At 39.0% G+C, this 25,640-nt stretch overlaps 1 protein-coding gene across 4 annotated transcripts in view; it reads right to left on the bottom strand.

The window, feature by feature from the left end:
* LARGE1 (LARGE xylosyl- and glucuronyltransferase 1) overlaps positions 1–25,640 on the bottom strand; it is a 287,833-nt gene that overhangs the window by 92,919 nt on the left and 169,274 nt on the right. For all 4 annotated transcript variants that reach the window (XM_064513273.1, XM_026117942.2, XM_064513280.1 and 1 more), the window contains one exon: positions 19,224–19,395. In XM_064513273.1, the coding sequence (XP_064369343.1) occupies positions 19,224–19,395 (172 nt within the window). The remainder of the gene's footprint in view (positions 1–19,223; positions 19,396–25,640) is intronic.

The raw sequence follows: 25,640 nt of genomic DNA, 5'->3' as shown, positions 1-25,640 counted from the left end.
CAGAGTCTTGATTATACCAGATAAGCTGATCCTATTCACAGATGTATGTATTTGATATATTATCACATAATTCCCATATACTAAAATCACATACCTCCTACTGCTGATTTGTGTCCCAGGTAGGATTCTGGAGCAGACACCTTTTCTACATTACCAGTTAAAGGCAAAATTCATCTCCTATTTTAATACTCCCCTGATTCCTGTTATTTGTCAGGAAAATAGTAGTGTTATATCCACTGTATGGCCTGTGCTGTTTAATGCTGTCTTTGGGATATTTTAAGTTCTGCAGCAGCTACTTTTCTTATTTGCACCCTGCTAAATGGAGTTGGGTTTAGAAGATCAAACCATTCCTGCTTCATCTGCCAAAGAACTTTGGCCCTACTGAGAAATTGCTTGAACATGCTGTGCTTTATAGCAGTGTCTGGAAATACTCCTAAAGATATGGAAAATGAAATTACTGTAAATTAATTCTGTTTCTATAGTCCAGTATCTTCCTCACTCTGTGGAGCTAGGCAGCAGGGGTGCCAACTCTGAAAGGTAACTTTGAGCCCCACCATATCTTGAGGGTGTTTATTAGCATTGCATTTTCTATAGGTATCTAATAATGGGAGAAACTTGTTTTTGTCTTGTGTTTTCAAAGAGTAACCTTCTTTCTTATATGGCTTCTATGAAAATTTAGGAAGTATAACATGAATGAGCATCACAAACAGGAATTATCCCTCCATATATTTTTAACATCATGATTTTTAAGTCAGTCTCCTGATCTTTGAGGCTCTTACCACAGTAGGCTATCCCCATTAAGGAAGGTCTCGGGAACTAACCTCTCATGGTCAGTATTTCAAGTCTCCCTATCCTTTCTCATTAAGGATTTCGGGTTCCTGTGTGCAAAAGATTGTGTGTTACTATTATTTTCTCTGGCTCAACTGTATGTATCTTTTTGGATGCCAGGTCTTGCAACAGAAGTGGTATTTCATTGGTAGCCATCAAATGCTCCTGCAGCCAGTCAGGATACAAGAGATAAAGAAATACTGGTCCCATACTGATAGCTAGCTGGCAGATCTTGTTATACCTAACACTTTAAAAAAACACAACCCCAAACCACCCAACTGTTGTGAACAAAAGAAAAAGTAAACTGACCTGTTTGCTGCTAGAATGTTGGCTCTGTCCACTGGGTAACCTAACCAGTTCAGGCTTTCAGTCTAATAAATAGCAAAATTTCAAATGCTACAAAAGAGTAAGTATCTGTAAATGCCATTTGTGTTTTCCCCACAAAAGTTCTTACTTGCCCTGAGAATTTGCCCAAATTCCAGCAACCAGTGCAGCTGTACCAATGCAAAGCACTGCTGTAGACATCATAACTATACAGGCACGGCTTGAAACAGGTCTCTGGTTTCAAGCAAATGGAAGTTGCACTTTACCTATCTAGGCTACAGATATGCAACATCAACTACTGATGATCAGATTCTAGCTATCTTTCCAGTGTGAGCAAGGTGAAATACTTGCATACACAGATCAGATTAAATAAGGCTGATATACAAAGGGATTCAAGTCCCCCTAAACACTTTAGAGGGGAAAGTTACCCAAAGGGGATTCAGATGAGGGCATCACAGTTACCCTCTCCTGGACTTTTTGTTTTTACTTTGGTTCTCTTTAGGCATGGCCTCTGGGGGACACCTGCCAACATTACATGGATGCAGCATTTCCCTTCCCACAGCTGCCCATTTTTGGAGCTGTTTTACCATTCTCTTTGTGCAGGTTCTACTAGTGAGAAGGAAAGATTCCTGGCCCTTTCAGCCACCACAACTTACTTCATATGGACTTCGCTTTGCTATGGACTTTGCCAGGTGTTTCACAGACCCTCATGCAAATGTGACCCAGGCTGTAAGTGAAGAAGTGACAAAATATTAAGAGGGAGTGGTGAAATGCAGGAAAAATCTTGCCACTACAAGGCTGTCTGAGACAGGTAAAGTATATCAATAATTAAACATTAAAAAGAAAGAAGCAGAACGAGTGTGGATTAGAGGCACATCCTAAATATGGGCTGGAACTAATGAGGCTTTTCTTTTTACCATCAGAGAAAGTTTATTACATGTACTTCAAAGGCAGTTGACTTAGTGAGCAGTGGAGGTGGGTCAGAGAGACATTCTTTCTGGTGATGCTTAGCATAAAAACAGGAGCATTCATAATGGAACAGTTGAACTGGATGTGAAAACATAATAATCCATTACTCAGGAAAATTTTTAAACCTTAAAATAAAAAGAGAGAAAATAGAGGGAAGGCATGTAATATAAAAATAGAATCCTTCAGTTATGTGTATTTTCTACAAAAAGTGTATGCAGATGCGGTACACACTTTTCATTTGGAGCTCTGGCCAGTTCTCTAAATCCTGACCTGTGATAACACTGTGCTGTCAAAATTTTTTTACTGTCTTCAGCAGAGGCTGCCCAGTTGAATGCAGTCCATTAACAGTGCTGAAAGCACACTGATTACCAATGCACGTGTCATTAAATTGAGAGATGCTACACACACCACTGAGGACCAAAAATGCCACAGGGAGACCTAGAGGACTAACAGTGAGGGTGGGGAAAAAAGAAAAAAAATCATCTTGCAGAAAGCACAAGTTGGTATGCTTAAGGAATAGAAATCAAAACATAGAAAAATAGTGAATGGGAAGGAAACTGGTAGAAAGCTGTATGTTAGAAAAGATCTAGCAATAACAGAGAAAGAGCTATGATTTGTTGTTCTTTTCAGGGGCCTGAGAGACAGAAACTCCTTGATTCTCATCTCACTTGTGAAGCTCCCTCACATTGTGCCCCTGGTTGAGTTAGATTCTCCTTGCTGTAATGCTGAGTCTTGCTTGAACTTTAACTGATGTCATGAGCATAAGCTCTAGTCTCCCCTAACACTTAGATACATGTAGTGTAAGTGCTGAAAGTAGACAGGCACATATATATCCATATAATACCTGCTCTCAAAAACTCTCTTGTAATAGCTCTGTATAGCCAGACAAATCTAGGTGCTTCTTTTGCCACCCCATAGCTGAATCTCCTAGTGGTTCACAAGGAATCACATCATTTTGGCAAGTAATTAATCATCACTAGCTATTTATAATGCAACTGCTTTTCAAGAACATGGCTGTGTTATTATAACACAGGCTACAGCATACGTAGTAAATAAAGGAGAACCGTACACTGGAGTTCAGGCATATGCAGACAAATCCCATGCTATTCCAAGCTAAATCAAAGCTATCAAACCTTCTCTTTCATGATCACCAAGTCTATCTACATTTGACATTTTCCAACAGTCTGGTTCATTATTATTTTTTCTTGATTTTTAATGGAGTCTTATGGGTTTTTATTTTTCAGAAAAAAACATATCAAATGTTCTTCTGTTTTTATGTTAAGCATAGATGGTAAGATTACTTCTGTCAGACTTCTGCTGATCACTAAATCTACTGTCTTAAGAAAAAAACACAGCACATCTGCATATGCACTGTTTTCTAATTAAAAGCTAGATTCTTATGTCATTTTCACCAGCATAAATCCAAGGATAACTTAAATGAAGGCAATGGAGTTACTCTGGATTCAGTCTCAGATAAATGAGACCAGAATATTGATTGATTCTCATAAATATCTCCCTTGCGGTCTCCACGGGTAACATTGGGTTTTTACTGAAAAAAACACCATGTTCTTGCAAAATCCCCTGGTAAGAAAAAAATGGTATATTTGAGTATATTATCTCTACACAACTACATTAAAGCTTTTGGTGGAATCTCAGGGGAAACAGTTACAATGGCCTGCTATCTCAATATACCTTCTCACCAATAGCACTAAATATAAAAAATCCTCCCCCCTGCCACTACCATAACAATTAAATAACTGGTTTCAATTTTTATATATGCTACAGCTAGAAAGAAAAAGTGTGATATAACCACACCTGTTTTCCCTTAGAAGAGTCATTACTACGAATTGCTTACAACTTCACTAATGGCAATTGCTGGATGGTATTCAATTACTTTCAGTATACTGTTCTGAGAGATCTAATCTCACTTGCAAAGCAGGAAAGAGGTATCAAGTAAAGCTGCAAGCTTTCTAGCTAGGATTACAATTGTGGTAGTAGTTTATCCTGATTCATCTGGAAGAGTTTGTCTCCTCTTTGCCCTTTTACAATGGACCCACCATGAACAAGGCATCAGAGCCAGAAAGCTCCCGGGAACCAGCTCATGTTTTGTCTGACAGCTAGGCTAGACACAGGCAGTCTTCAGAGAGTAGAACAAAAAGTACTAGCTATTTTGGATGTCTTAAGAAGCATATCGCTACTGCTTTTTTGTAGAGGTGGGCATATAAGCACTATTTTTTTTTTAACTTTCCAAAGCCCTCCGCCTTAAATCGTAGCTCTCCTGTCTCTGCTTTGAACTTGAGCTGCAACTTCCTTCAGAGTTTAACATTGCTTTTTCAAGCACTGGTCACAAGAGGACCAAAATAATGAAAGGTGCTCTCCAGGTCTCAACACACTTTCCTGAGATTTCTAACCCAATCTTTAGTTCTTAATTTTGGCAATATGGAGACTTTAAATATTGTTAGAGAAATGGTTAAACATCTTTCTCTTCCACCAAGGGATAAATTAGGACTAATCAAGGCTTGGGATCACTAAAATCAAATTTATTCTAGTTTAGATTCTGCCTTCCAAGCTTCAGCCCAAGAAATTAGCATTCCCGTCTGCCTTCAATGTGAAAGTCAGAGTTACAAAGCAAGGTACCCTAGAGTAATATATTCCAACCAAGTTAGCACAAGACTCACTCCAGTTATGGCTCTATGTTCATTAGCATACAGGATCTGTTCATGACTGAGTCACCGAGGAGAGCAAATCTGATAAATAATGAAATGTGGGCACAGAATGACATTTCCATTGCATTAGCCAGAACACATGATTTGGAGTTTATGCTGACTTTAAGCTTGCTATGGCAAGACAGATGGTACCTGATCCAGAATAACGTTTCTCATAATAGAGTTAACCCATTAACATTTTTGAACAGAAACGAACCAGTAAGTTTATATTAGAGTAACACTCAGTTCCAGATGGTTAAAGCATTTTGATCCAGTACCAAGATCCCTAATTTTGTATTTACTCTATCATTGAACTATGGCCTCCATCAATAAGACCCTGCACCTCATAATTTCTGTGCTTTTTAGGGGAAAGTTAAGTATAGCCTTGGATACCAGTCTGGTGAAATGTGCCTCGCCAGTTGAGAGAGACCGTATTCCAGGAAGAAACTGCAGATGGACCTTGAGTCTATGTTGCTAATGTTTTTAAGGCTGTATGGGAAACAAATATTGACAGGAAGATAAGAAAAGGGTTCTTTCTACAGCCTGCTAAGGTTTTTAATGCTCTATAGAAAACATATGGTGATGGAAAGATAGGAAAAGGGTTCTAGAGCATAAGGAAGTTGAAAAACAACACAGCTCAAATATTGGTGTCACATCTACAATGACAAAAATAGCCCTGAAGCACACAGAGAACTATTTCCAGAGAAATACGTTGATACTCAGATGTAGTGTTTGCTGTCCATGCTTAATGTTATTGACTGAACTGGCTAGGTCAGGCTAATGCTGATTATAAGTTCTGTATTGCCAATATACTGAGAATCCCAAGGGAAGACAGCGGGTTAGGATAACTTTTCTTTTATTACAGGGCTGGCCAAGAGCATATTGCAACCTGCAGCTTCCTTACCTTTGCTTCACTTTAAAAGGAGATCTCCATAAATTCTCTCTGCACAGGTACATATTCTGGATCTAGATCCGTCCCTAATGTGCTCCATGGGATTGCAGTCTTGCTTCTTTAGCTGAGCTAGCCTCATACAACAATCTGAGTCAAGTGAGATAGGAAAACAAAAATCACTCATGAAAGTTAAGAAGGTTTTTAAAAGAGGAGTCTGTTAAAAACAAAGTTTACACAAGGGGCATCAGCTGCCTTAGCATTAGCACTGAATAAGGTAACTAGCCAACAACTTTGAACAGCTTGGGGTATGTCCATTATTTGGTTTGATATTATTGATCTTTTAGAATCCACACATGCATGCGCCCTGCTCAGCAGTGAGTTTCCTAATTACTGAGCAAGTGAAAATGGTGGCAGCTTTCAGCATCTGTGCAAAGTCCATCTCTCAAGAAAATAAAAGTCTAATCCAGCCATAACACTCAACCATAAACCACAGAGTTTACAGAAAGACTGCCAACAAGAACAAGAAGAGGCTGTGGCAGGCTATTCTGCATTAGAAGTGGAAGAACTGTTCAGAGAATAGATTGGTACTGAATGCAGCTAGTTAGTAAGATTAATGAGGAGAAATCACATTACATGGTGGTGAGTCTTCAATAATTTAATTGTAACATGAACTAATTTCAAGGTTATATAAAACTCCCCCTAAAGTTTGGCTAAGACGTTTTCATTGGGTAGAAGTCAAAATGACATCGTGATGCAAAGGAGAAGGAGAAAAGTATTTACAGTATTTAACACTAACTTCTGTTTCATTTGAAACTTCTTGACTAGAGAAAGGAGTTGAAGAAGAACAAGAGGGGAGTTATGCCAAACAAATCTTGATTAGATTACATCGAATGGGTCTCATCTGGAAGTTTCAAGACTGTGGAGGGAATTTCCAATAACATAAAAATCAACATCAAAAATAAGGAGTACCCTGGGATGTCTCTGAAGTGGTTAGAGGGAGGCATTCAGAAAGCAGGAATGAGATCCTGTTTCCCACAGAGATCATCAGTCTCAGGTAGGGCTGAGAACCACAGAATGGAGCCTGGAGAATCAAGCATGAGATGAGGTGAAGGAGTAGCAGACTTGTCTAGGCTTGCTGAAGGGCCAGGAACTTAAAAGAACATCTGAACTCCACAGAGTTCCCTGCTTTCTGTTTCCCTTTGGGAAGGGGAGCTATTGCAAGTCTTCAGATAAAAGCTTTTATGATCTTTAAAACAGCATATTAGAAATGTAAAGTTTTTTTTTGGTCAATGATGTTAACTCATCATATGACACAGACAGATCCAAGCCTCCCCATAACAATACAGATAATAACCTCCACAGCTGTCCAGCTATGTTTAATCTGTCCTCTTCCCACACAAGTTGTGTGGCTTGACAAAAGATATAAACCTGTAGCAGTGTGTTCTCAACAACAGTTTGCTAGGATAGAATAAATGATTTGCGACTGGGCCATAATTTCAATTCAAAGTTTGATGATAAAGATGCACAGTAATCTATGAGAAATTAGGAACATTGACATGCTCCAGGGGTCCATTGCCCTAGGATAGCCTAGTAAGGGAGTTGATGGAGATACAGATTTCTTGAAGGACAAAGCTCTATTACCAGTCTTTACAAGCCCAGAGGCCTTTGCAGAGCACAGCTGTTAAAGATATCACACAGGGAAAGGGAAAGGCCTTGACATAGACAGATCCCAAACAATTTAGGGCTTGACAGGTCACAACCCACACCCTGAAGCTAGCAGGCTATCAGTATGCAGCTGGAATGGGCTCTCAGCATGAAGCATCAGAGGGCTGCCTCATTCAGTGGTTCTCACTTCAGCCTCTGAATAGTCTCCAGGAGCGGCCCCATGTAGAGCACATTAAAGTAGTCCAGTCTTTTGATAACTGCTGTCATGACAAGTTGTTTTTATACTAAGTCACTGGTACATACTATAAACCTTAACTCCTCTTTCGCTATGTTTTGTGTGAGCATTTATTCACGTGGCCTGATTAGCCAGCCCTGCACTAAGCTCAGTACTTCTGACCTCCAAGATAAGCCACAGAAACTTACTACTATCTTTTCTGCATTTTCAGTCACCTATTACTCCAGATTTTCGAGGGGATTTAACTATATTCTTCTTTGCTGTTGTTTATTACATCATTCGGACACTTTATGGAACCCCTATAGTGTACTATGACATATTTGCAAAAAGCTCAATTTTAAAGACATTATATGAAGAGGATAGAAAAAAAAAGGCCTCTCATAAAAACTGTCACCCAGAACAGCACGTTTCTATGGTAATACAGGACTGCTTTGGGTTGTTATGGCAACTAAACCTCTAAAAGCAATAGCATAAAGCCAAAGCAAAGAATCACAGGAATGGGACTTCATTACTGCTCAATTTTACAAATCATTCTCAACCCTCCTACCCCACACAAAGACTAGATCAGGTGTTACAGTGATCAAAGCTCTTTAGGAAGAGGAAGAAAACCACATGACTTCACAGCAATTAGTTTGCAGAGACTTCTTACCACTCTCTTTTACAAAACCGGACCAGGAGTGCTGGTCCACAAGTGGAGCTCCTGCACAATACAGCATTGCAAACAATAAATAGTGATAACAATGGCAATAGAACTAATTGTTGGTTGCAGACAAGTAGGGGTGATATCTGCACTACCCAGCTTGGGGGAGAGACAGGCTTCACTTACACTGAACTAAATGTAGCCCTTTAATGATCACGTATACCTCACTATTTGCCTGGCAAGATTTTTCTTATAGTCAGCTGTTGCTGCCAAGAAAATGCAGGAAATTTCTAGATACATACTCTTGCCTCTATATGGTTTCACAGAAATTTGCTGTGGTATATGACAATTAATGCCAGTCTCAGATTCAAGCGGCTTCAAGATAAACATCCTTCACTAACTTTAGATGTGTTTCCTCTCCTCCCTTTTCCTAGTCTTTCTTTTCTGCTCTGTATTCTGTGTATGCATTCCCACTCTTCATCTTCACACTGTTTTCTCATTTACCTACCAATATTGTCTCCTTCCTTTAATTATGTTTGAAAAAATCATATGATCATGAAAATGAAACTGACCATGTGCAAACATCCCTTTCTAAGTCTGCCGAGGTGCCTCCAACCTTGTACTTCATCCCTGTACTGCCCTGCTTATGCATTTCAGCCTTCATGCACATCAGACCTGGCTGAGGTCACCCAGCTCTTTTCACTTGTGACCTATACCAGGCGTCTAGAGTTGAAAGGAGAGCATATTTAAAGACTGCTCCCTCAGCAATTCACATCTTTTTTTAGTTAGCCTATAAAAGAAGCTGTAAGTTCAGAGCAAGAATGTTTATGTAAATCAGGGAATATAGGAGCTAGACTCCTTTACTGATGTAAGTCAGCATCATCCAGTTGACTCCAATGTTTTATAAAGCCAGTTTATACCAGCTGTGATGTGCTCTCTCGGGATTTTAGGATACCAGTGTAGCAATATTCAGATCATAATTTCTTAGCAGTGTGGGAAAGCATCTCAACCTCAAGATACTGTAAAAATTGGTGGCAATATGACTGCAAAGTATGTTGGCAAAAAGCCTGTAGATAGTGATACAGAATGCCACTTGGCACCTGCAATAATCATATCCTGAGGCATGCAGGAAGGACATATTATTACTGTCTATTAAATCTAACATTTGCAGGAAGACATAGTAATGTCATGAATTAATGAAGTTCAGGAGATCCTGAGCCAACTTCAGAGGTGATGTGCATTTCAGTAAGTTGGTCTGAGCAGAAACTGGCAGACATTTTATGTTGATGGGTCAGGATAGAAAAGTGGTAGCACAGAGCCAGCCAAGGACAACTTTGTATGAGATGAGGTATGATGGCCCATTCTGTTGCAGCGCTTCAATCCTGCTCAAAGTTACCAGTGTCTCGGCAGGGTAGAAGCAGTAAGCATGTGCTAGGTCCTCAGCCCTTGCACAGTTCACAGCCTGGCTTGTTTATCAACAGCATCACTAAATGCTATAACACCTTTTCTGCTCTACCTCCACATCTGTCCCCATCATGCAAATCCTCTGGGTATGTCAGAATAGCACTCATTTGACAGGTCTCCCAGTCCCTAACTGAATAGGAGAAAACACAAAATACCCAAACACAGATACAAATAGCTTCAGGGTTTCTCTTAGTTGTGCCAGCAATTAATGGCTCTTAAGAACCTGATCTTCTGACATGTTCAGTCCCAGCTCCATGATGAATCTCTGTACTAGTAGGACCAGAAGCCACTGACACAGGGCTTGTCTTCTACCAAAGTGAGAATATTGTCATGTTAATGTTGAGACCATTTTAAGTATTCAGGCATTGCAAAGGGAACATAAACTAAGCTGGGTCTTCACCAGAAAAGGTAGAATATGCATCTAGTTTACTGACATTGACTTGCACACCATTTACCACAGCCATTAATTTTGCACTTCAGGTCCAAATCCTACTCAGGACCAGTCCTCTTGCAGTGCAGGATACTACAGATCACCCCACCTGACACTTTAGCCCAAACTACTAATTCTACTGCAACTAAATGCATGTGGACACATTTGGTCTCTGAGTTTTTACTGTATGCTTATCAATCACCTTTTTGAATGTATGGTGATGGCAAAATCTTTTTCCTGTTAGCAGTGTCGCAACACACGGAAAAGATTTACTTTGAGGAAAGTGTCAGAGGAAGAAAAGCTCCTTCATTTAATTGAATTGCTTGGCCCATGCTGAATGCAAGCTAGAGATTACTGTAAAGGGCATGGAGTAAAGCAAGCTTGAGCTTTAAATAGAATGAAGACACTTGGGAGATGCAGAGTGAGCTGAGCCACACACACATACCTACTTCTTTCTTTTAGCTTGAGGGTTAGAATAAGGGGTTCGCTGGACCCTGAGTTCTCTAGAATGCCTGGAAAAAGGAAACCTGTGAGGGTTCTACAAAATTGGATTATTTACAGATTTTCTTTACATGTCTAACTTGTAGCTCATGTTACTGTCTGCACTTCTTGCACATGGTGCATTAGTTCAGCTGAGTAATAAATTGGTTTAATTTTGTATGTTCCCTTCCCCCCTCTCTGGTTCTACAGACAACAATATCATGAACTCAATCCTGCTGATGGGACAATCATACCATTGACCTCTGGGCAATACATTCCACCTTCTGTGAGACAGACATTCCCTATGTCACTGTACTCTATACAAATCCTTCTGCTGCCAAGGACAGTATTACAGATAAGATTTGCAGCATGAAACCAAAGAAATGAAAATGCAGATGAGAGCTTTGTGATTAGAAATGGGGCTTTAGAGCCTTAAAAATATAGATTGCTAATGCAGAGCAAGACAGGTTGGAAAATATGCCTGGTTAAGAGCAGGAAAAAACAGAATATCAAATTATTACAATGCACCTCACAGAGAACAGTGAAAAGCACATGTACTTGAAAGATTGCATGTGATTAGAACGAGGACCTTAGGCACAGAAAGCTATCTATTAAATATCATTCCTTCTTTAGTCCTAGCAATATAACTCTCAAACCTTAGAGAAAACTTCATTTTTTAGGTGAATGACCCATGTGTCTCACCTGCCTGGCTTTTTCACTTATGTAAAGGTGAATTATCATTACACATTAGTAATTGGAATGATGGACAGGTAGCCACACACCCCATATTCACTACCTGTTCATCCACTTACTTTGCTTTACTGCCACTTATGGAATGCAGAAGCGACTGGCAGAGGGATTAGCACATGGACTTAACTTGTGTGCTTCACCCAAGCAGAATAGCAGACATTGGGGTTTGTGGGTTTGTGTTTTTTTAATAGTCCTCTAGGAAAAAAATTGGAAATGAGTTGTGATTTGCTGGGGCAGGGGTACTAAATGGATCTGTGGGGAGCATGTCTGTTACTGCAGGAGAGGGTGAACAGCTTGCAGGAGAAAAAAATCAACCCAAAATGTCTGTCAGTAGTCATCAACTCCTGACTGATTTCCCTTTTTTATTATGAGAGTTGGGGGGGGGGGGGTTATTTTTATTTCCCCCTCAGTCTGTTCTCTCCCTCTGTTCTCATCGGTTCTCATTTCAGCACAGCCTACCAATGACTCAGGCCTCCAACACTGGCATCCATTTCCCAGAATTGTTCTCCTATGCTAAGAACGAATACACAAAACAGAAGTGTTCCTTCTCCCAGTGTCTACCCTCTGGGAGCTGGATGTTCCAGCTTCTGAAAAGTTGCAGTTTTGGCCAGCCAAGGTAGATGGGGACATGCACTATTGCTCCTATCATGCCTGGCTCTACCCAGATTTCTCTCAACCAAGATCTGCAAAGCAATTCAAATGATCAAGGTCCATTCTCCACAGCTGGAGTACTTGAGATTAATACAATTAAAGTCTCTTTAAAACCTGAAGAAAGAGTTCAGAGGAGGCAGAAAATGTTTTTTGCTATAGCACTGGGTGAGTCATACAATGTTTAGTTTGGGTGTTTAATACATCATAGCATCTAACCCAAAAAGACAGCTGTAGAATGAGTGGCAGGTTAACAAAGACTGAAGAAAAATACTGCAGAAAAAGCACCAGATTGATGTTGAAGAGGTAGAAAGAAGTCCTCAAAATTTCTGTGTTGCCAACAAGATTTTATTACAAATCATGCAATATGTGGTAGTTTATTATTCTGAAAGTCCCAGCTGTGGAATCAGAAGATCACAAAGGAATATCAGCTTTCATTTTTAATTAAAACAGTCCTCGGTCTCCTGGGAAAAAGCTTGAAACCATGACCAAAGAGTACCTTTGAGAAAACAATAGGGAAAAATAATCACTTTTTTTTTTTCATTTTAGAATCTCCCCCACCATGAGTTGCACCCAATTTCTATGCAATGTTGGCCTTTAACCTCAAAATATTTCTTCCTGGTGGTAGAAACAGACAAAGAACCATTCAGCTGAGAAAGAACTACAGATATTTCCAAACTGTGGCCATTTTATTTTGGAGGCAATTCACAATCAGAACTTTCTGATTATGTCGCTTGTCACATTAAAACTCATAAACTGGAATGTGCACATGCTGATCCATATAATAAACTCTCTCCCCTGGAGCTCATTTACTGAGGTCAACTTTCTTACATGCTGCTTCCTCGATAATAAAATACCATGGCAAAGCAAAATGGCAATTAAAAAAAAAAAAAAAGACTTCCAACTAGTCAACTTATCTGACCAGTGTGGCACTGTGGAGAGAAAGAAGTGTTTTTTCTTTGACCTACAGAATCAGCAAGTCCCATCTCTTTGCTTGATCCCCTCCAAATTAAAATCAGCAAAGTTCATCTCCAGTCATGGTTACAAGCTTGCCATTTTTCCAAATGCCCTCAATCCATCCTTCCTTTGGCGCTTCACCAAGATACACTGTTGTTTGGTGTTCATTCCTATAGTTTCATATGCAAGTCATACAGTAGCATCAAGAGACAGAGGAGGACCACACCCCCTGCATTTCTATTAACTATAGCTAACAAATAGGATTCTTTATCAATGAAGCTTCAAAACTTCTGCAGCAGAAAGGAAGAAAACACATGATGTAATAATTGGGAATAGAAAATCTTAAGCTGATAGTCTCCACAGGGACCATTTCAAAGAGAAAATCTATTTCATTTGCAGAATAACCCTAGGATGAGTTATGTACTGTAGTCTAACCATTAAACACTTATACAAGGCTTTCAGAAACTAACAGATTTCTATGAGCAAAGACAAGTGCCATTTGGCCTTCTTAGACACCTATAAAAATTCAGATAATTTTAAGCTATTTTAATAGCTGCCTGACAATTCTATTAACGCACTCTGCTACAATGTGATCCTGTTTCCTTCACTAAAAGACTGACTCATACTGTGGATTTTTGTACACAATAAGGTGCATGCTGCTAATGCCTTCCTCTTGATTAGTAAGAAAATGGAAACCTATTGTACTGACCAGAATGAACAGAAAGATCACTGCAAGATTTAACACAAACAGTGTGTCAGCCTGCAGAGATTCTGTCTCAAAACTATCCATGGAAGCTTTAATGATTTAATGAGTGCAAACTGACAGACCACACAACAGAACCTACCAAGAAACAATTCTGTGGTTCAAATCCTGCCTTCAGCCATAGGCAACAATGAATTTTAAATTTTCGTCTTGGCTACAACTGAATATTTTACATCAACACCAGCATACCTATAAAAAGTACAACCTTTATGGAAGAAGAACCTATGCCTATGACAGGTATAGTTTAGCAAGACAGTGCTTCCTTATCAGAGCAAAATTCAGAGAAATTTATATAGCACCTGCTGACTCTGCCTGCCTCTCACTGGTGCCATCGGCATTTCACTTTCTGACACACTAAATTCACACAGAAGTGGAAAGTTATGCATGCATTTGATATTACAACTATACACGTAATAGTTCTTGTAGGAATATTATTACTAAACTACCTGCACAGGAGATGTTGAATTTTGTGATTGTTGTGATTTTTTTTGTTTGTTAGCACTTCTTCCTAAAGAAGCTGCAAAAATAGCATGAACCTAGATTGTTACCTCAGGCATTCTGCAGAGCAATATGCCAAAGCACCAACATACTGAATGTTTACAAATTTAAAATTTGAGATTGACTATGTGCCAATCCCTCTTCAACTGTGGCCATTTGATCCTGCACCAAAATTGCTGTTGACCTTCTCTGGTATTTATGATGCCAGTATGGATTTTTATCACTGTTTGAGCTCTTGACACAAAGCAAACAGCTTCTACTGCATGTTTTTATCCAAGCAATGCATGAGTATGGGGATTTCAGTCTCTCTGCCAACCTTGTGATTTCTCCTTCTTGGATGCTTGGTTAATGCGGGTAGGTGACCCCGTGTTAATGCCTGAACCAGTTTTCCAGGGAAGACTTATTTGCACAGACCAGCAGTCATTGTAGTTTAAGTTCTGCAGATGACTTACTCCACATGTAGAGTTACTTGAAATACACTATTTATTTACTAACCACTCTCTTAAAAGTACTTAAAATACTTACTTAACCATTCTCTGCCTAAAAGTACTTAAAATATTTACTACATTGGCCAGTTAGATTGTGAGACTGATACATAATAGTAGGGCATCACTGCTCAGTATAGCCTCTGAGTTACTAAATGAACTTTTAGAAATACCATGGCCTTAGATGTGGTATTCAATCTAACAGAGAGGCCCTGATCTCTACAGGGATTATTTCAGGTCTCACTTGTGGGTCTCAGTTGTGACCCATACATGGCAATGGCCTAACAGAACTACGCAAAGACAAGAATTGCCACCTGACACTAAGCAATAAGCACAAAGACAAGTCTCTTGCTATAAATATATACAGCGCCCAGCACAAAGAGGCTGTGATCCTGACTGGAAATGCAACCTGTAAAACAAATAATTATTATGATTTTCACAGTCAGATCCCCAATAAATTCACACTGCCATTTAAAATGAGTGCTCTTGAGAATCCATACTTAACAAATAGTTAAAGTCAAAATCAGATGCTTGGAAGAAAGAAACTACATTTCAATACCAAGAGGCTGGGTGAGCAAGAATAACAAAACAATTAGCTGATGTGGCCTTTAAAGGAACTTTAAGATTGATGGCAGAGAGCATAGCTCTGGACTGGTTCTTTTCTCAGAAGAATTCACACAGTTTCTGCAATAAAAGCATATTGGTTACACTGATCTTTGCTGTCTTAAACACTTTGCAGCACTTTATCCAAGAATGCATATGATCTACAGTCACATTCTTCTGCCCTTAGGCTAGATGCTTTCTCAAGTTTAGAACTGTCAAAATCCAGTGAAAGATGAATAGAAAACCTAATCGGTGTCACCTAAGTCACAGAAAAGGTGCATGATGAGTTACCTTTACTAGAGGGCTGCAGTCTCACACCTTTGAAGCCAATATTTTGGAGGTATATATCTGTCCTAAAGAAACAGTCTGCTTATCTTTGGGAGAGCAAGAGAGAATGAGGCTAAAGTAGAAATGTCCAAATCCCAGCTGAAGAGCTGGATCTGACTCTTGAAATCTCAGTAACTAGTTCCCAAAGACAAATTTATTCATAAAGATTGAAGCTTTCATATAGAAGTAATAATAATTATACAGCCCCAATAACTGCAAAGAGAAACCTCTAAACATCACATTGCCTAGGAGACACTGTTTCAGGCTACTGAAAAGAGGTGTGAATTTCTCCTGAAGCCTAAGGTTACCACTTCAAAGAAGAAAATTTCAAATAAATTCACATATGTAAAAACTTAATTTGTGCATTCAGCAACAGAATAGTTGGAACATTTATTGTAAGGGCATATGCAAAGAGCTTATCAGAAAAGGGCAGAAAGAGCAATAATCTAAAAAGGAATACTGCTCCATCTACAGAGTGAATGTAATAATAATTTTACCAACTAAAATACTAAGTTACTATGTAAGGTCCTGATCTTTTCAGCAGCTCTTGAGATGACTGAAAGAAGGGATACTGGATATTCCAGGTGCTATTTAAAACATTGCCTTTCCACACAGCAAATTGGACCCGGCTAAACTACAAGACAGTCCTGAGTCTGAGTTTCTTCCAAGGGCACTGTCCTAGAAAAAAGGGAATCTGAGCTACCAGTCTCTCTTAGTCATTATGTTCTTCTGGGAAGAAAAGTCTTCCTGGGCACACAAAGAATCACAGACTCTAGGACCTTCTCTCTTTCCCTATGTGGCAGGAAATTGGAAGAGGCTATGCTGGACTGTCTTATCTGTTATCCGTCAGCAACCTATAGAAGGAAGCTCTGCTTTCCTGCACTGCTTGCTGTGTAAAATATTTTGCTTGCTCAAACAATCTCAGGTGAAAGCAGGATTTTAATGGGCAGTTCTAGCCAACAATTTAGTGTTTGAACTTTTCTAGAAGGAGAATCAGTGCTTCTAAAATTACCCTCCAGGCTGGGGTAGGGTATAGTGGCAGGCTCTTATGGGGGTATAACTTTCCATCACAGGAGTGTTATTTCTTTTGCTTTTTAAGTAATATTTCAACCAACACACTAGATTGTCCCAAAGAAATCTTCATAAACTTACTTGGGACTTCTGATGAGAAAAGCAAGGAGATGACTAAAATACTAGTTTAAAAAAGATACTTTAGAGGGTTACTTGAGGTTAATGACATCAGACATCATTCGAAGTGATGCTGAAGCAACTTACTTGGCCTCACTTTCCAGATCATCCACTCCCACTGAGTCCCACTTTCCTAATGGGTTTCCAACCTGTGACACAGGCTGGAGCACAAGCTAGGGCTAGGACCCTTCCTCTTCTCTTCCCTCTCCAACCTACAGGGTCACTTTGGGCATTACACACCCTCACAAGTCCTCTCCCACCCCACTCAACTCCTGGGGGTATGGGAGTGTGCCATTAGTTCTTTCTTTGTATGTGACATGGTCTGGGAGATGAGCAGATGTAGGCACCAGCCTGAATTTATTGCTAGGCTTAAAAATATAGTGGAGAAGCAGGTGGCTGTCAGGGATCAAAAGACAGACCAGACAACTAACAAAATCGTTCTAAAACAATTTCCTGGCTTGGGGGCCATCTCTTGCTTTTTGGCATGTGGATCATGACAAGTATGTTACGTGGGCTGGGAATTCTGCCTCTTTGTGTGTTAGAGCCTTCCACAGCTCTAAGCAGCTGAACTACCTTGCCTAGCTGTCTGGAGACTTCTGACTCCCACCTGCTTTTTGGCTTCAAGTAATCATCCATCTTCCATCTTTTCTGCTTATATTTTTTTCAACCTTAGGTCTCCCCTCTGCTCCATATTCCCTTCTTTACAAGCAGTTTTTATGCTTGGTTTCCTTTCCTCAGTAAAAAGGAGAATACCACTGCTGTGCATTCATTGAAACTATGAAGGAAAATATAAGCGAGGAGATGATCTCCCATATTATCTCAAGTTCAATTGTGATATCTTTGATCATGCAATGCTCTACGCCCAAGTTCAGTTTACACACTCTGCCTTACCTGCTATAGCATGCTAATATAGCAAATTCAGTAAAATACCGCTATTAATGGGACAGTAGTGCAGAGTGGGATAGTACAATAGCACACCATTAGTCCCTGTGCATACATTTACATATATTATTGTTGTCAAGGTATATGTTTATATGAAATTCAGGGTTCCGTGTAGGTAAAGGCTTCATGAAGAGGTTTGAACAAAACCCAAAGAGGAGGAAAAACTTTATATTCTTTAATGAAATAACAGTTTGTGGATGGTTCAGTAAAGTAAGATGATGATTGTTTCTGGCCTGCTGAAGGGACATCAATATTTACAAAGAAGAGAAAGGAATTCATTGAGAAGCAAGCACTAGAACTGAGTCCTTGACCACAGAGCTGAAGTTAGCAGCTTCTGCCTTGTTAGCTGGGTACTGGGAAACGCAAAGGGGCCTTGTGGATATTAGCATGGGATAAGTAGATAAAATACACTCTCCTTTCTTTTCTATCACCTTTGTAAGTGGGTGGTCTATTTTGGCTTCTGTAAATAAATACTTTCATTTGCTTAGGCTGAGCTTTGCTTGAGATGATTTAAAGAGAGCTGACCAATATCAAGCCTACAGTTCTACAAGGCTGTAAACCTTCAAACTGTAATGTCTCTGCACTTACCAGCACTCCAGTATGTATTCTGAGGGTAACAGGAGAACAATAGGGCATGCCTCTAAGTCTGAAAAACTGGTAACACTGCAGTGCAAGACAATTAAGTAGCTTCAATAACAAGTGCTAGCCAGGAGAGGGCTCTGGCTTGTGACAAGGTAGCAATCTCCTTTGTAACAATCCCCTTACTGAGTTACTCTGAAAATGTCCTTTCGTGATAAAACTAATCAAGAAAATTTTCAAGGAGCTATGGGAAATAGGGATAGGTAGAGAAAACTACTTCAGGTGGATACTTCAGATCCACAGCCCTGTATCAACTCATTAACATGAGCAAGTAATAATTAATTTCTATTCACAAGCAAAAATCTGCCCCATTCATCCTCCTCCCTAGTCCAAACACCATCCTACTACATTCATTATCAGTGGTAACAAGAAGAAGTTATATTTAAAGTAATAATTAGGCTTTATAAATAAAAAATAATATAAAACAAGTTCTCCTAAGCATTGAATAACTACAAGTAGTTAGAATGATACATCAGTAGAGAATCCTCATATTGCTTTCTTTATAACATACTGTATTCTCAAGCTCTCACCTCTCCCAAATAATTAGACCAATAAAACAAAATAAAGAGATAATTAGTGTTGTCAACCATTCTATATGCAAGATTGTTGAGGAAAACAATGGAACAATGGATTCATAAATGGAACAATTATATTCAAACATCAGAAAATGAAAGAGTGAAAACATTTAACAAATAAATCTCAGGTAGTCCTCTTATCCCCGCTCTACTGCTTACTTTACCAAACCATTCTCTCTCCCAGTAAATCAAGAAATTAAAACATCTTTAGAATACCTTTGAACTTGTGAAAGACGGCCCATAGCTCAGCAATGTCAGTGGCAAATGTTATGTCTGTGTCGAGGACAATGACTCGCTCAAGATTGGAAGGTAGCGTCTTAGTCAGAACCAACTTCATCAGCCCGTAAATCCCAGAGTAGTGTTTGTTGGGGATCCAAGACACTTCCGACTAACAGGAAATGGAAAGTAGAAAGAGGGAGAAAAATAAGCTTGATTAGGGATGAATTGTTTTAGGATAAAAACTCTTCCTGACACTAGTTTCTTGTAATAGTGGAAGGTCTCTAAGGACCACCAATATTGAACCTTAAAATGCTAGGTGCAAATAGTCATCTAAAATCTTAGTTTTAAATTAACTTCAGAAGCTCTGTAATATGCTAAAATTTCTGAAGCCTTGAATAAAAATGTTCTTTGAGGCAAGTACTTCACACAGTGGAATTAAAATTAGATCAGCCTCTCCAACGTGGTACAGTCCTTCCTGAAACATCTGTGTATGTCCTGATAAAATTGAAATACATATTTAATCCAAAATTCCAGGTGTATTATACATTGCTTTCATTTTCAAACAAAACAAAAACATTTGGGTTTGGCATTCCCAGAATTTTCTGACACAGAAGTAGAAGTAGCAAACATACATTTTTTCCTTTTACATTTTGCAGATTTGGAGGTCAGAATTTCAAAATGCCAGCCATTTGGAACAATGGGCCACAAAATTTCATAAAATTTATTTTTTACCAATTCAGATATTACGTAAACCTTACATCTTTAACTTGTAATTAGTGACACCACAAAGACATGCTCAGAAGTAGAGAAATTGAAAGAACATTTTTAACCAATTTTTCTTTTATTTGTATATATAAAAGGGCCACATACAAACACTTACTTTTTTTTTTAATAATGACTAAACACCTTTCTCAGCTTCCAAAATAAAACAGGAGACTAAACTTGGTATTTAATTGTGACAATGTCACTAGGATGTTTCATGAACCCTGAACTCTGTTTCATTTTCTTCCTGTAAGAATCAAACTCTCAAATACCAAAAGTCACCGCTGAAAACTGGGCATAGAAGTTTTTGAAAAGTGGTTCCTATTGCCCTGCCTGAAGCTCCTCTCACTTAATGTTTTAAAGAGCATCCACTAAAATTCTGAGATTCTTACTCAGTTTTCTCTTAAGTGGTGTTCCCTTTAACTTCAATTAGTATTTTGCCTACAGGGGACTTGAGTGGAGTCAGACTTCAGGATTTGGCGTAGCATGTTATACTTTGGAGAAGGTAGGCAGAAACAAAGTGCATTCATAAAACTGAGAAGACTTATTCTGTTGCTTAGCTGTCTCCTATCTATTCACTGACATTGTAAAGTTTATTATGTGAAACAGCTTTTGCACAGAAGAGCCCATTTCCTCCAAACTCCTTCAAGAAAACCCTCGCGTAGTAGAAAAGGTTCCTAAACTTTATTTGGAAGTTGGAAAAGTGGTGGAAGAAAGGCTAACAATAGCTTCTGGGAGTGTATTTCTCTTCTTGAATATAAAGTAACAAGGACTGTGCTGATGTAAGCTGACTCGCTCCTTTCCCTTTAAAACAGCACACGACTTTCTTCTATGTTCTCAGTTCCTGCACCAGGGCTGACCTCTCCTCCACTGCTAAGATCACTAAAAAGACTAGAGATACTGGAGCAAATATTTAAGCCAAGTTTTAGGGGAAAGTCAAAATTTTAAGGGGAAAGGCAGGAAAAGTCTGATGATCTTAAAATGACTCCTAATACGGAAAGTGCAAATTGAAACATGAAATTTTGTGCCTTTGTTTTTTCAAGGGTACCTCATCTTGGCTACCCAATTTGTATGTTCTCTTGTCTGTGTATATAATTCATATGTAACCACTTGCATACATAATTTTGTTGGCATTGTTACCTACATGCATATAAGGCATTTGTACTCTCCTCTATGGGATTTGCACTGTTAAATACCAAAAGTAGAACAAGCAAGTGACATTGTGTAAAAACTCCAGGACTCTGGTATAAGCCACCATTAAAGAAATTAGAGTGAAGTAACGCACAGCATGCTTTAATTCATGGGCTTGAGGAGCTGTCGTTCTTACTTCATTCTTGCTTGCTTGCTCTCACTGTAATGTGTCTGGTGCGTAGACAAGAAATCTAGATACATGCCAATATTAAGAATGCACATAAAAGCACCTCAGTGCTCCTCAGAATTATTATTTTTTCTATGTGTAAAACTGAGATCAATTTCGAATTCACATCACCAAAACTCTAGATGTGTGTGGTCTCAGGTCTCTCTCTTACATGATGGCCCTAGGAATGGACCATTCCATCAAGGTGTCAGTGATGCCTAACTCTGGATGTCATCCAGAACTCACCACTTGAAGTCCTTGTGCTAGACCAGCCACCATAGAGATCAGCTCTCTAGTCACACTGACATAATAAAAGAATTAATGTAATTTTAGAGACTTGAGCTTACTTCTATTATTATCCATCCCTAAGTTATTAACTTTGGATGGCATGTCCCTCATTTAATTAGTGCAAATGCACTATTGCTATAGAATAAATCCTAATATGCTTATGCAAATAAGCCTAAAAAGGCAGGGATTCGGAGGACTCGTGGATAGCCTGAGACAAGCAGGGAAGGGAAGAGGTGGCTGGAAATGTAAGTGTCACCTGCAAGGAGCCATTACTTTCTTTGCTCTCAGGATTCCCAATACCTAATACCATTGCAATGTATCACTGCAAGGAGGAGATCCTTGCCCAGCAGTTCATTCAGACCTGGCACTCGGAAGCAAAAAGCCTGCCATCCTGAAGCCTGATGACTGAAAGGATCACTTTTGAAAATGACAGGAGCAGTCCCTATTCCGAATGGTCTATCAGAGCTGGCAAGCATGTGTTTGATCTGAGCATGTGTTGAAGCCTGAACTGTCAATTGGTTCAATGTATCTCAAGTTTTCGCTCCCTCTGATGTAGAGTTGACTAAAACATGAACAGGGTCCTAATTAGTTCCCAGCATAATTTCTTCATGGCTTCACCATTCATGAATAATGTAACCTTTCCAAACTCATGCCAAGGATAACTCCTTACCCTACACAACAGCACCATGGAGGTTGACTCTCTCTGTATCACACATAGTCTTACCAAAAGAAATAAAAGAACACTACTGTGTTCAGTGGTCAAGAAATGACAGAATTTGGGTTAATTAACTGGTCCGTGCACAAATTCTTGCAAAATTCAGCAACCTTCATGCTACCCACTTTGATATAAATGTTGATATTCGCCATTTAATTTTTCTAAATACTGTCTAAATACTTTCTGTAAGCCTTAATATACCTTCTTTTCTTCAGCACAGTAAAAATGGTCCATATATGAGATATTTGTGAATCATTTGCTTTACGACTAGATCAGAGTTACTTGCAGAGAACAAATATTCCTAAAAGATTCAGTATGAATAGAAAAGCACAGAGTTTGTAAAAGAGGAAACTGAAACAGAATAGTGTGACATATTTTGCCATTTGTATAATTCTTAACTCAGTACCAATAGCACAACTTGGATCTTTACCTCAGATCTCTAGATCTCAAGATCTGGATTTTTGTTCATAGGAGAAGAGGCATTTTGCTAGTGCTGACAGTGATTCTTCTTTTTTTTCTTTTAGTAAACTAAATGAAATAATATCTTCTTATTAAAGATCTTTTGTCAGAACCATCCTTACTCTTTCCATAACTGAAGACTGAAAAGAAACTAAATTATCTAATCTATCTAGTCCTTTTGGTATGAATACTGAAATTATATACCCATGACTCTGCATGCTGTGCACATGTGATTATTCTGGTAAATGCTGGGCAACTGGGAACAACAGTCTCCATGTCTGCTGATACTTCAACAGCAAGTTGTCTTCCCTAACTCTATTCAGATCATCTCTGGGCAAAGCTGCCTATCTTACATAGTGGGTGTTGACAGCCTAACTTGGCTTTCTCACAGTTGCTACATTTGTATACATGTGCATTAGAGTTAGCAGAAGTGCCATTATGGAAAGAAGCCTAATGCAAACAAATATGCTAAAAATAAATCAACTCTCCTTGTTTCTATGATGGTAGAGGGTAGAAGGCTGGCTCCTTTTCTGTTTGTGAACGACCTGTATACAGACTACATTCCCATGGGTTTTATATATTTTTATTCTTGAAAACACCTGAGCCTGGTGGTCCACATGCTGAGATCAAAGAGCACAACACTTCTACCAAATCACCACAAATGCATTAAACTAGAACCAGACTCCTGTAGTGTACTTGCTCAGGGAATTGTAGTGATTCTTTTTTTCTAAATTTATTATTATTTTCCCCCCACAAACAGCTGATGAGATAATTTGTGCTGGATTTCCCATGTGAATACTTACTGCTGCCTAGCTGTAAGTGAAATCTCTACATGGGTAGGTAAACATAACCTCTTTGAAAGGGAAGGAGACTTGGTCTTGTTTGGAAGACACTACAAATACAAATAGAATGAGAGTGGGAACAGTGACCAACAGGAGAGGACAAAGAACCTAGGAATGCTTCTCTGGCATCAAATCAAAAGTCTGTCTAGCTCAGCAGCCTATCTCCAATAGTGGATAGTGGTAGGTGCCTACTGAAGAGTAAAAAAGCAGGAAAATTATACAGCAATACTTCCCCCATAAACATTCCCACGATTTGCAGCAATTATCTGAGCCAGAGATGGAATCTTTCTGTTTAATAGCATTTGATGGATTTTTCATCTATTAATTTAGTTGATTTCTGAAGTCCTGCAAATTTTAGCAACCACTACATCTGCAGCAAAGAGTTCCACAGCTTATTTGTAACTCCTGTTTGCATCCACCTATCTACCAATTTCATTTGGCTTCCCCCAGCCTTTGTATTAGAGGCTAGAATACACAATTATTCTGTATTTAGATTCTCCATGCCACTTTGTGGTATGCTGTACCTCTGTCATATTCTTCCTCAGCTACCTGTTTTCCAGGCTTCAGTCTATTTAGTCTTTCCTCATATAGAAGCTGCCTCATATGTTGGATCAACCTTTACAGCTTTTTTTTCCCCTTTTTTAGTTTTAGAAAAATCTTTTTGAGACACAGGGACCAGAAATGCTTGCAGTATTTATGGTGTAGTGTCTCACATATTTATACAATAGCATAACACTGGTCTTTGCATTTATCTCTGTTTCTTCCCTAATAATTCCTAATGTTTGATTTTAATTTCTAGCTGCTAGAAAGCATTGATTCAATTCTTTTTCACAGACCTAGCAATATGTCAAGGCTTTTTTGCTGAGTGGTAAGGTCTACTTCAGAGCCCATCACTGTACATGTAAAGTTAGGATACTTTTTTCTCATGTGTCTTACTCTCCATTTATTAACAGCTGCCTATTTATCATCATTGGGACAAAGACAAAGATAATAGCTCTTAGATGACTGTGGGAAGTAGGGTGCGGGGATGGATGCCAGTCGTGACAGTGAATGCGGAAAAGAACAGGGCAAGTAACTCACTTGGGTGAGGAGAAAAATTTACTTTGAAGTTATGTGTCAGGATAGGACACATTTTAGTGTTTGCTAGAAGCCCAGTCAATTAAAGTCAATTATCATTACATTCCTATTTAAACATTCTACTTCTAAAGGCCATCAGTCTCACCTACTAGCGTGACACCTTGTTTTCAAATATGATTTTGTTGCACTCACCCTTCTTGTTGCTACATTACCAAAGTAATGATAATAGAGCAGTAAGGTGAAGCACAAGAAAAGAGACAATTTATTTCCACTCTTGCACTAGTGCTGGCTTATACATACACATGCTGGAAGATAAAAATGGTACCTAGCTTGGAAAATCAGAAAGGAGAGCAAACATTCAAGATCATAGTGGAAAGCCAAATTAAAATTTGGTGGGGCTTCACTGGTTTCCCCCATTGCTTAACATGTTCCCTCATGCACTAGAGGTGAAAGTTCAGCAAAGTGCTAAAAACTTGCCTTGCTATGTGCTGCTCTGACTGTGATGGGGTATGTAACAGTATCATCAAACAAAGCACTCAGAGCTTCAGCGAGTCAGCTACATAAAGCTGAGACTGCCTTTCTTTTCCAAATACAACCTTTCCCCGCTTAACCAGATCTGACCCCTACTTCCCTATCAGAAGAAAATCTACCCTGACTCTTCCTGACAAATAGGTTGCAGTCCATGTAACTTCTTTTTGCCTGTTAAACAATGTATTTTCCCATTCTTAAAGAATTCCTCCCTGTCTCACAGAATATAGCACTGTAGCAGTTCCTGAGCCACAAAAAGTGCTTCCTGTTTAATGTGGTAAGATAGGAGAAGTCTAGCTGATGTGTCTTCCCTGGCAGCATGTCCTTAAACACTTTACATCCGAAAAATGCAGCCTTCAATGCTATATTGATTTCTCACTATATTC

This window comes from Dromaius novaehollandiae, chromosome 1 (genome assembly GCF_036370855.1).
Source record: "Dromaius novaehollandiae isolate bDroNov1 chromosome 1, bDroNov1.hap1, whole genome shotgun sequence".
In the NCBI taxonomy this organism is placed as follows: domain Eukaryota; kingdom Metazoa; phylum Chordata; class Aves; order Casuariiformes; family Dromaiidae; genus Dromaius; species Dromaius novaehollandiae.
The sequence above is the reverse complement of the archived record's forward strand: the minus strand, read 5'-3'. Positions and strand labels throughout refer to the sequence as shown.